Here is a 12,844-nt window from a genome sequence, read left to right as displayed (position 1 = left end):
AATTGCTCGTTATGCTTTGCATTTTATTTTTATTCTAAATAAATTCTCTCGCTCTTTTTTTTTTTTTTTTAAATAAAATATATGTATAATTTGTCCTTATCGCGAAATGTAAATTTTCGAAATAATAAAATGATGTTTCACAGTTCAGAAGTCGAATTTTCAAGTAAATATTGATATTTGAAAAATATTGAACTCGATATTTATCTTGTTATATTTTCTGTTTTAAATATAAATTTCCATAAATTATTCGTGCCTTTGACACGTGGGAGATGTAATTAAATGGAAATACATTTTACGATCAATGTTCGTAGATCCACACTTCCATATTTTACGTCTTAACCGAGTTCTGTTTGTAATCCCATTGTTCCAACGGCTTTACCAAGTTTCCTCCAATATGCGCGTACATATGTTGTGCCAGGATGACAAATATTTCGAACAATGAAACAAAATGATTAGAATTAGATATTATAGACAGTGTGGTGAATGACAGTCGCGGAATCAAAATTTATTTTCATTTTCATCAAAGATAGGCGGATTATAATTTGTTCTCAATCATCGTGTATTACTTTTGTATTTATGAAAGAAAATTTTTATCGAATATCCAGTGCAATTTATAATGCGGAAAATAATTATGGATGGATGGATTTTAATTTTTCGAGTGGCAATTTGTCAATGAACGGTAAATTATTTTTTAATGTAAAAAAAATTCTTAAAGTTGATTTATTTTAAACAAAAATTCCATATTACAGAAAAGATTGGATAATGTTGGAAAATTATTGTAAACTGTATTGCACAAATATTTAAGAATTTTTTCGAGTACGACATTCATTAGTTAAAGTAAAGCTAATTTGCTATTTACTAAATGCAAATAGGATCTTAGAAACTTTCGAATTTATCGTTATGATGTGTATTAAATTTCTGAAACGAAAGATTTATTAAGGTTAAATTTTACATGGATTTTTATCTTGATTAAAGGAAATTAAAGGACGTTTATTTTTAATAAATTTTGGGTAAAAGTTTAAAATTTCGTTTTATATTAACTTAATTATCTTCTATAATTGTTAATAATACGGAAATGCTACATTTCAATATTTTAATTGTCGAATATTGAATAAAATGGAATCAATGATAAAAAGGAATAAAATAATAGTTATTTGTGGATTTTCTTTTGAGAAATTTCTATGATAAGATAGGATCAGGTTGATAAATATCTTTTTCAATAAATGCACATTTATCAATTAATATTAATCCAATTTAAGCATTTAATTTTATTTACATAATTATTTCCATTACTTTTCGTTGAAATCATGTGTTGAAATTATATTTTTCAACGCGTATTTCATACAAAATCAAATTCTCTTTTACCGGAGAAATAAAATGAAATTATTAAATTTCCAACAAATTAAACACTGGATTAATTACATTTTGTTTCACGAAATACAGGTATTTTCATTATCACTCTGTTTATCGAAACTTTAAAATCATCATGCCGAAAGAAAGAAAGAAAGAGCAAGAATATACTTAATTTGATATCATACTTCAAGAAAGACGAAAAAAGGGAAAATTTGAAGTTGGATCTCGAGTACAATTCGCAGAGGATATCTGTAGATATCTACGAGATAAGAAAAAAGTATTCGAAAAATATCCCTCGAGCAATCTCGCTCGAGATATAAAAATTCGCGTTTGGGATTTTAGGGCGAAGTTTCTAAGAGGAAATGACGATTTCACAGACAACAAACCTGGACGATTCTCAATTTGGAAAATGGCCGGTGAGCTCTCGTTCCTGGCAAGAAATTCGTCACTTCGTTAAATCGAACTGCTCTCGTGATTTTTATCGTGCCGAATTTTCTCGAATGGGTAAGCTCGATATTCTCCATGTGAAAAATTTGGGACGATATCATTTTCTTCTTCTTCTTCTTCAATATTTTACGATTTATCTTGATGTTCAAAGATTCGAGACTCTCACGATCTCTCCATTGATAATCTAATTTACAAGTTTTGAATTAGGATTTTTTGATACTCTCATCATCGAATTACGCATTTTTATCTAATAATATTTCTCTTCTTTTTTTTTGTAGATTTGTTGCAACTGCGACGATAATGATTACAACTAAGCTGAAAGAAAAAAGCTTTTGGGAAGATTAAGATTAAGGGGGATAGAAGAAGTGAAATGGTTTAGATGATTATGGAGGACAAGGTGATTGGGGGATCGTAGGATAAAACAGGAGGAATGGAAAGAAAAAGCGCGATAGCACGATTCGATAGTTAAGGGAAATAGAGGATTGCGTTTTGAACGAAACGGAATGTACTACGCGGACATTAGAGATTTTTCGATCGCTTCAAACATTGATTCGATGCGTAAAAAGATAAAAAAAATTTCATCGCAATTATCCGAATCGTACTCTATCCAGCAATTTCTTTGCAACTTTCTTCAAATCCTATAGCCGTACAATTTGTAGTTGACACGATTGGATTCTCGGTTGGAAGTTTATAAGCAAGTCATTTCAGGAAAGAAAGATCGGATAACACCGAGCCGAAGAAAAATTGTTGCTTCAAGACTTGTTCACAGGGATCTGGTTTTAGCCACTTTCTGCTACTTTGTCATGTGGTGGCGGTTCGCGTAACTTGGTCGAGTTAGTTTTAAAAAAGTTTCATACTCGACAAACTTCGTCTCGATTGTCAAATATGTCATCCCCTTTCCTCGAATTGCACCCTATGGTGTATAATATCTTTGTTCTTTTGTTCGAATTTTGTTCCAACGATTGCATTGGCATTAGTATACGTTTGTATTCGACAAATAATCCACGGGGAGGAAAATGTTTAAATAATTAATTAATGCAATCTAATCGATCTAATGTGATTATAACGATAACGATATTTGCATTTTACGATCAATCCAATCGAATGACGTGTCCATTTTAATAGACCGATAGTAATGGTAATAGCGTACCCGTTCTCTAATTGTCTCATTACGCTTTTCGTTCCGATTAATTCCTTCATAATTGAGAACAATGGTCTGGTTGTAACAAGGTTACGTTATTAGAAATTCTTGTTCAGTTTTAAAATATCCTATTTCATATTGGAGATTTTTCTTTTCGCGCGATGAACTGAAGCTCGAGATAATCAAGCCTTTCGGAACTCTTTGCGCTTATTTTATTTTCAATTCACGAGTTTTCAATTACGCATCGATAAATCATTCAAAAGAAAGAAAGAAAGAAAAAAGAACGGTGACCGAGCGCAATGTTCATTTCACGACTGGAATCTCGAGTTTCAGGCGGTAACAGGTTTGCAAGATTGCACTGATCGATAGTTGCCCGCTGCGTTTATTTATTCACCTGCGCTCCCATATCGTACACGTTGCTTCCTCGTTCTGGAAACCATTTACACCGACGAGTCGTTCTTTGCCTGTGAAGAGAATTGCACAACAACGGGTCGAGGGATTCGTTCGTTCTCTAGTTTACACGATCAAAAACGTATAATAGTTTATCGCGTGTATATCGATCTCTAAGGACTTCTCCACTTGTTCGAAACCAACCGCGTTTAATACAACCGAGGTTAATACGCAACGCGATGCGATGCGAATAGCGCGGAATAATGAACGCGGCCGAACACGACGCTTTTTCTTATTCGCGAAATGTGATTGTTCCCGGATGGATCCTGAAATAGTACATTGTTAGAGCGATTATGAAAATTCAGAGAAACGAGTATGTTTTTCAAAATTCATTTTCGTACGAAGCGATAACAAATCGTTTTTTTTTTTAATAAAAGAGTCAGTATAAATTTGTTTATTTCATTTTCCAAAACGTGTTCCATGGCGCATTGTTATAAACCCGAATCACCAACACGGTTCAAAATAATAGTAATTATTCCTGATGAAAAAGATTTTATTTTTATATTATACAATAAATTATTAAACAGTAAGAAATTAATTCTGATCTCGTTCTAAAATAATCGATAATATATTAGGTCTTAAAATATATATATAAAATTATTAAATATAAAAATCGATTTATTATTAATTTATTTAAATTTATGTATCTAATTCTATAAATAATAATTATAGAAAAAATATTTCTTATCGAAAAAAATAAGTATCAATGATCAATTAAAATTAAAAAATTAAATTTTATTGAATTAGTCGAATAAATTAATCATTCTAAACAATTTTTAAAAATTAATTTTTTTAAATAATTTTTTTTGCAGACGATAGTTTTCTCTTTCCATTCATTTTTCATTTATATTTCTTTGATTAAAATTCTGTTAATTAAACTAGTTGGTTATTCGAAGCAAGGATTTGGTGACTTTTATAACAATTTCCATTGAAAAGACGTTCAATCGTTAATTCATTCGCACGTAATCGTGTTCGTATTTTATATTATTGAATTACTGAGATCCCGTCACGATGATAACGACGTTATGCATATCTTTGAAATCAAATTTTAATCGATGAATTAATGAACATTCCTAATCTCAGGACATTGATAATCAAGCAATTATCAGACGGTATCGATTAAGCAAGCGTGGAAATCGTTGAGTCTTACGGGGCGACTCTATCATTCCAATCAGACTCGCTGTTAAATAATTCGTTATTCGAATTACAAATGCAAATTAAACTTGTCACTCGTCGTTGCAGTTCGTTTGTTCGAATATAGAATTTGAAGAATTTATGATGAAAAAAATGAATTGATATTTATTTGGATGCCAAAGGAATGTTGATTCGTTCGTGTCGAAATTTTTTTAATCGATGATAAATTTACAGCGTGGAACACAACAGGAGGTCAATCGTGAGATTAATTATGCTTATTCGTGAATTTGAGTTCCAAGTTCGGAATAATAAAAACTTTTCAATTTGTGGACAAAGTTCAATCTCTTTGCCGGAGATCCATTAATCCACTTCGCCGGTCGATCTTTCCAGAAAACTTTATCTCGCTCGCAAACCACCTACCGACTTTTCGACTTTTCAACTTTTCAACATAATTCCTTCATCAAAATAATATCAATCCACAAGTATCCCGAATTATATCCAGAAAAAATGTATACCGATTAAACGTTTCTCGAACGCAAATGGCGTTCTTCCATTCCGTTAAAGCTGACGTCTCGACGTCTTGCTTGCTCTCGTTACACACGAGTACGTCTTTTTTCATCGAAAGTTCTCTCACGTACGATCATATCGAGGCAAATTCGTTTTAATCAAAGGCGTATTCTCATTCAAAGCGTATTTTTCAGACGCGATATTTCAATAATTTCATACGAAAATCTAATTCGTTCTATCATCTACGCGACGATTTGATAAAATATTTAAAGAATTAGAAGGAGAAGATAGAACGTTTCATTTCAGCTAAAGATTCGAGAACAGAAGGAGATCAAATTCGAGAATCGAGCATGTTGTATGAATTTAAATATTTGCTTCGATTCAGTGGAGGTTCAAACTTGATTCGAACTCGTGTAAAGTTATTTAAGGGAATAATTAGAAATTTAATGCTTTGTGCAAGAGGTTTCAAACGGGGAAAATTGATAAATTGAATTGGTAAACGTGTTGTTGGATCGTGTACGGAACTATTTCGCTCTTCTAAAGGATTAAATTGAGAAACGAGTCACGCGGGGAATCGAATCAACTTGTTGTTCGGATCTTCCTTTCTTCGATCTTACTTTCTTGAATACTCGAATAACCTAATTATTCAAATTGGATCAGATGTGAGATATTTCGAATCGCTTTGTTTAAAAAAACGAGACCAAAAGATGGAATCTTTTTCTACTCCGTAAAACCAATACAATATTGTACGAAATTCTTTTCAACAAATCAAATCAAGAATACCGGATGTTTCTTACAATTAAGAAAATTAAAAAGAGCGAAACTTTGGAAATCTTTCCTTTTCCCTGTTCAAATCGAAAGGGAAAACTTTCTCGCGATTCACGCGAACGGAAGCATGGAAAACCGGAATTCTATAATGCGGGAAAGAGATATTGGGAGCAAAATGTATGGTTAGAAAATAAGTGCCAAAGCATAGATCGTGGCCACGAGTTCGCTTTGGATCGTTTCTCGAGCTACTCGAGGGACTAGCATGCCACACGTTTGCGTAGAAATACGAATGCATTCCTGCATCGCGCATCGCCTCCAATTGAAATTAATGCAATTAGCGTAAAGTTTACCTCGATTGTGGTAATTGAACGCAGCTGGATTGTAATACGATTACGCTCGCCAAGAAAATTGGTGTCGCGATGAAATTCCGCGGTGGATAGAGATTAGATTCTAATCACAGAAGTGGCTTTGATCGAAGCTAATCGCGTTCCATGGTTGATTGTAATCGAAAGAATTTTAGAAAGAAGCTAAATTACGCAAATTAGGCAAATGTTTGATTTTGCTTCGCGATACATTTTCGAGATTCTCGTAATCTTTGGAGCGGTCGTTATTTCGGAATTATCTCTTTAAAAGTTTTCATTTTTTAATTAAATCTCTGGCAGAGGGATATCGAAAAGCGTAAAATAATCGCAACGCAGAAATTTGAGTGAAATTTTTTTTCTCTTGAACGCAGAGAATCGATATGTTGTCTCTGTTTATCGCTCGTAAAACTCTGTGTTTCCCTACAATCCAGGAATTTCGTGCTCGAAAATTTCAATCGTGTTTCCAACCATCCCCGAAAATATCACGATGTTTACTCGACTCGATTGCTTTTATTGAATCCTCTCTCTTCCCTCTCCTCCTTCTCTTCCTCCAAAGACGTTTAAGCGATATTCTCTTCTCAATGGGGAAATTTTCATTCGTCGAAGATTTCTTTGACGGGCCACCGCCCATCGATCAACGATCGATTCGAGCTGTCTTCCGTCCATCTGACGGAAATCCATCGCTGTAAAAAGTTAATTCAGCTCGTAATCTCGGTGCTGGTGGATCGTGTTTCAAGTTGGTATTAAGGGGAAGATTAACTAGAGCGATTGGGATCAACCGGTTCTTGCGTTTTTCTTTTTTTATCTTTCGCCATGATCGTGCTTCTCCCCTAGTTGGACGATTTTCCTCGGACGATTTAACGGCAAATCAGATTCACGCGTTTGATTTATTTATCGGCTGTATAATTATGCTTCTTCATTATCCGGAGAATAAAAATTTGTTATATCGTTAGGATATAATGTACAGAGCATTCATATATATTATAAAACAAAAATGATACTTAATTAAATCAGGAGCGATTGAAGTTTGCCTCGGATGAAGCTAGACGATTTAATAAATAATAATTTTTCGTTTACTTTTGTATTTGTTTTTGGTGGAATCGATGACTCCGTGAATTAACTCCAATTATCAACGCTCGATAGACGAATAAATAAGACGTCTTAATAAAATGATATTAGTGCAGTTTCGTGGAGAAATTTGAAATCTCATCGTCTCGAAATAAAATTCGTTATCCTCTAATATTCTCATTTCGGTATATGTTTGGCAACATGATATTATAATTGCTCGCTAAATAATTTAATTTTAGAGATTCGTTTCCACGAGATCGCGAAACGATTCAAAACGTCCTCTAACGTATTTCAGTCGAGGAAGTTCGAGATTTCTCCTGGTTGGATGCGTTCCACGCTCATTAACGCGTACAAAGAGCGCACTTCAATATAACGTCCATCTTCTTTGAGCGAAAAAAAGAAAGCTCCGCGAAAGAGGTTGATTAAACACGTTTTCCCAAATAAGCGACTTGAGCTCGGAGACCATTTTCCTCGGCCTCTTTTATTGCACCCCTGCTCCTCGTTCTCTTCCGTTTCAATACACACCCCATTGTCTCGCGCGATTTTTATTCTTGGATCGATGTTGTACTTTTTCAAAAATTTGAACGAATGATATTCGTCTTGCAAATATTCATTTTGCAAATATTCGTGTACGATTTCCTTATCGTTTTATGGTAATCAAATTGTGTGAAAAAAAAATTCGCATTGAAATACGCCACAATATTCTATTTTTCTCTGATATTATAAAATTTCTCTTTAGATTCTTCAACAGGGAAGCACGTACGTATATTATAGATATAATTAAGTTAGAAACAATCGTTGCATTCGTAAATAAGTTTGAAGAGAAACTCGTTTTTGGGACGAGTTAACGGATGAAAAAATTATTGCGAGGTGAAACGAGTCTATCATAAGATCGTAAATATTTATGAGAAATTTATTTTGAAATTTTGGTTACGGTGTAGCGTGCCGTGATAGGAAGTTTAAATTTTATACTTCGACTATTTTTTCAATTCCAGGAAGTCGAATCGTTCACTTCTGTGTTTTATGCGTATAATAAAAAGGTTGTGTGGAGCAATTCAATCTGACAGGACGCGAATGGATTTGTTGCAGGTGGCGAAGCTGTTCTCATACACGTGGACTATGGGCCTGTTTCTATGCAAGTCGGTGCACTATATGCAGAGCGTCTCGGCTATTTGCTCGGTCGTCACGTTAACCGCAATGTCGATCGAAAGGTAAACCTTGTGACGTTGTAACGTGCTCTACGCCATTTTTTTAAATTTATCTCCACCGTGTTCGCCAGTAAATCGAAGGTGGAATATTTATTTTTTTTTTTTCGAATTGAAAATAGATCGAGGGATTAAATTAGATTAAATCGATGAACGAATGATAATAATTCTACACCGAAGTGTTTCTCTTTTTAAATTGCGTCATTATTTTTTAACTATTTAAAAAAAATTTAGAAATATTTGAGAAAATTCTCTTCTATTTTTATAGTATTTTCCATGGTGAGCGTATTTTATGCGCAGCATAGAAAGGGATGGAGGCAAATTTAAAAAGAAAAACTCTTGCATTCTTACATACGTGTTTTAATCTTAAAGGAGATATACCGTTGAAGAATTAAAAGTCGAGGAACCGAGCATTGCTCGAGAACGTGCAGTTTCGCTTAATTGATGCGCTTAAACGAGTTCTCAGAAATTCAATTTTATTTATAGCTCCCCACGGATACGTTTTCCCTCGATGAACCGCGAAAACGTCTTTCCTTTCAGAATCCTTCAATTCTTCCGCATATATTTTTAATCACAAAACCGCTTTTCTTCGAATTTTAATATCTTTCTCGAAATTAATGGCGAATTTTAAATTTCGAAAAGATGAAAGTATTGACAAATAAATGGTGAATAACGAACGAGAATATTTTGAAATGGAGAAAGAAAAAGAAAAAAAGAACAATGTTTGTCGATAAAATTCGTAGTCGTGAAAGTAGGCGAAGCGTTTTGAATTACGAAGAGAGTAGCGTAAGTGGAATTCTTTATTACTTACGATAAAAAAAGATTGAAAATCCGATCGAAAAAATTAATTAATTATTTTGCTATCTTTCGGCCACTTTAATTACTCAACGTCTCTTGTTACTTCGATCGTCTCTATATTTATGTTTCATCCTATCGTTGGAACAAAACGATTTCCAACGATTTTTAACAAATTTTTATTCCGTTCTGGCGCGTTCAATTTATATACGTATACAGCGGTAATCGACATAAAAGTCCGTGTTCAAATTCCTATCCCGGCCAAAGGAATTTTCCATTCAACCTCACGTTAAAGAAGAATTCTCCAGTTCGAAACACAGAGGACCATCCGGAATTCATCGCCCGCTTTTTCCTTTTCAACGCCCTTCGAAGAAAGTTGGCGCAAGAGCAGCTATGAATCGTCCCTTCCATTTCAGATCGGATTGGGAGCGATTCAAGATTGGGAAGCTTCCCCCTTATTCCCTTCGTTGCGAGAAATTATCCCCGCGTTTTATTGATAGATAGAGTAGGGTTGGACGAGATATCTCGCGTTTTGTATTCCATTGTTGTACACCATCGATGAGATATAACGAGATTTATCATTTATATTCATCAATTCTTTATTCTTTATCTTTTTTGGCTCGTTACGATGCGACAGAATAGCGAGGGAAAAATCGTAGATCGATTTTTTGAGAGTTCGTCGTAAAGGAGAAACTTGCCTCTTCGAAATAATTGAAAACGAAATTCGGAGAAATAATTTTTAAACCCCATAGAATCGTTCGAATTGAAAGAAAAAAAGACGAGTTTAGTTTTTCACTTTGTGCTACGACAAAAAGGAATGTTCTAAAAAATAAAATTCTATCGCGTAAAAGCAGAGGATTTTTATCGCGCTCTTTTACGATTCTTTTTTTTTTTTTTTTTTTTACAAAATCACAACGAGCTCAAACGTTGACAATTTTTTCAATTTTTGCTGAAAATTTGAAATTTTATCGATTCTTTGATCTGGCGTAATACATTATAAAAGCGGGGGGAATTAATTATACGATAGAAATATTTGCGAATAATTTATTATTAATTCCAAAGATATATAATTACTTATGGAAAATATCAGGTCACGATGGAGAATATAAATATTTACGAGAATAAAGATAGCTATTGCACATAAACAGAATTGGATCGTCCGAAATGTATCGAGCTTTTATTAATCTCTCCAAGAGGATATCGTCCGCCCTCCCATGATTAAAAATGGCGGGATTAAGCGGGGGCTGTGAAAACTTGTTTGAGAATTTACAATGGAGGTTGTTGTTTCAGCTCGCTGATCACGTTCGCCATTCGTGAAACACCGATAAAAATAGGCCTCGCGCACGCGTTATCCAACAATTTCCTATCTAACTATGCTTAAAATTTATCTCGTCCTAAAGGAAATTGAATCGCCTTATCGTCGCCTACCTTTCCCCCTCTCCTTCCCTCCCGCGATATTAAATCGATCCGTCCCTTTTCTCTCACGGTTTATCTCGACCATCCTCACGGAAAGGAGATAGAAATCGTCCATATGTTTTTATTAGCGACGCAGGGTGCGTCGAGAAGGAAGAAGGGGGAAAGGAATCGCGTGTATGGCGGGGATTTCGGATGATTCGGTGTTTTCTATCACCGAACAACGTATCTCGAGTTGAGATAATCTTTTTCCCCGATTTCTATTCCCCTGTGTAACGAGGACAAATATTTATGAGAAGCATCGAGAATGATTAAGCAAGGTATCGGAAAGCTGATTTATTTGTTAGCGGTTTGAATGTAATTATGGTCGACGATTGAATTTATTATCAATAGCTCAATGAGAAATTTATTTTGATATTATTACACCGAGTTAGGAATAATGTATGGATGGAATATAACATTTAAGCCGTTGTTTGTTGCATTAAGTCGAAGTTATCGATAGTTGGATCATTGGGATTCATTGCGAATATTTCTTTGCTTTTAACTTTTGTTTTTTTTGTTTTTGCTTGTTCGCTAAATCCGATTTCATTCCTCCTAATTTTTGTTAAACTTCGATTTAATCGAATTGTAAAATTTTTAATTCGATACGATTATTTGGTGAAATAGCAGAAATTAAATATCGGAGGAAAAGTAATTTTAGAAACGTGACTGTTCAATTCGGTCGCATTTAGCGACGTGGGGGCTGATTGATAGAGGATCTAGAAATATACACGTATCAACCCACTTTGTATTCGTGGCTGCGCTTTGAACGAGAGAACGATCATAGTGGCAATCTCTTTTCGCTTAACTGCGCAGGTGTTGAGAACAGAACCCGTAAAATAAAAATAAATAAGAGAAAGAATCAAGTTAAACGCGCATATCAAAACACACAAAAAAGAAAAAAAAATAAAATAAAATAACCATAAAACGAAACGTTCGTTGGGATTCGTTCAGTTTATCTCAATCATTTTTCTCATCTTTCGACATCGAGCACATTCGTGGAAACGTGAAGCGATAAGAAGGAAAGGTTTGTTCACTCCGGAATTATTTATATTTTATTTCTTGATTAACAAGCATCCTGAAGATCGCATGGATCGTCTCGATTCATTACAACAACGTTAATACGTTCCATGCAGTCACGAATATTGGCGGACTAATCAAAAATTCCTCTCGCGTTTCAGATATTACGCCATAGTTCATCCTATGCGGGCCCAATACACGTGCACGATAAGCCAGGCTCGCAAAATAGTAATTACAACTTGGGTGGCGTCCTTCCTTCTTGGTATACCAATGATCTTCACACAGGTACGGTTATTTCAAAGAAATATCGATAATTGATCCATTCCAAATTGATCAATTTTCTTTCAGCGTGCGACGACAGAGAAAAATAATACCTACATGTATCTCTATTTTGTAAAATACGTAATTTGAAAAAGTGTCGCTCCTATTTCCCGATATTCTAACCGATTCTCTCCAAGAAGATGGCATTTTTCACAAATAAATTCCGTCTATAAGTGGATGTAATTCTGGAGAACGGGTAAAAGCTTAAACTTCTTACGGAAATTGCGTCGATTATCAATCTCTTTTATCCAATATCTTGCGGCCCGTCGCGAGAGCAGGGAGGAAAAATTGCCTCGTTTTTCGATTTCCAATATCCCGTTTAAAGGAATTGCTGGTCCGTGCGAATATGCGCGATATAACGTTACTGCCTGTCGCGGTCTGAGCAAGTCGACGCGCATCCCTCCTGTGTTCGACGGCAAGAGACGCGTATTTATCAGAGCGTTAAGAGGTTAGTCGTTTCGGAATTCAGGAGGGAAGGAGAATCGATGGAGGAAGTGGAAAATGGAGCGAATTCGCAAGCGAGTCGAAAGGAAAACACCCCTATTTTGCGCTTGGACGCGCTTCGAGTTACAACGCAACAGAGTCTATCGTAATAAATTATCGAAACGTCGAGCGTTTGGACGATACCTTTTGATAAGAGTAGAGAGCAGGTATTTCACGCCCCGCTCCTTTCACCCTTCTGCCTCGAGGATCGTGACGTGTGATTAAAAACGAGGGAGCGTGTGCCCCGCTTTCGGTGAAATCTTTGTCTCTCCGAATAGGGATACGAAAAAGGACGAAAGAGTTAATGAAACGCGACACGACTCGGTTGCGTGTGTCTC

At 35.0% G+C, this 12,844-nt stretch overlaps 1 protein-coding gene across 4 annotated transcripts in view; it reads left to right on the top strand.

Annotated features, from left to right (window-relative positions):
* Window positions 1-12,844, top strand: part of LOC107998683 (QRFP-like peptide receptor) — a 49,593-nt gene that overhangs the window by 26,800 nt on the left and 9,949 nt on the right. For all 4 annotated transcript variants that reach the window (XM_017058085.3, XM_017058082.3, XM_017058084.3 and 1 more), the window contains exons 5-6: window positions 8,320-8,441; window positions 11,864-11,987. In XM_017058085.3, coding sequence (XP_016913574.1) covers window positions 8,320-8,441; window positions 11,864-11,987 — 246 coding nt within the window. The remainder of the gene's footprint in view (window positions 1-8,319; window positions 8,442-11,863; window positions 11,988-12,844) is intronic.

Source organism: Apis cerana, linkage group LG14 (assembly GCF_029169275.1).
Source record: "Apis cerana isolate GH-2021 linkage group LG14, AcerK_1.0, whole genome shotgun sequence".
Taxonomy (NCBI): domain Eukaryota; kingdom Metazoa; phylum Arthropoda; class Insecta; order Hymenoptera; family Apidae; genus Apis; species Apis cerana.
Note: the sequence above shows the minus strand (reverse complement) of the source record. Positions and strands in the feature narration are given on the sequence as shown.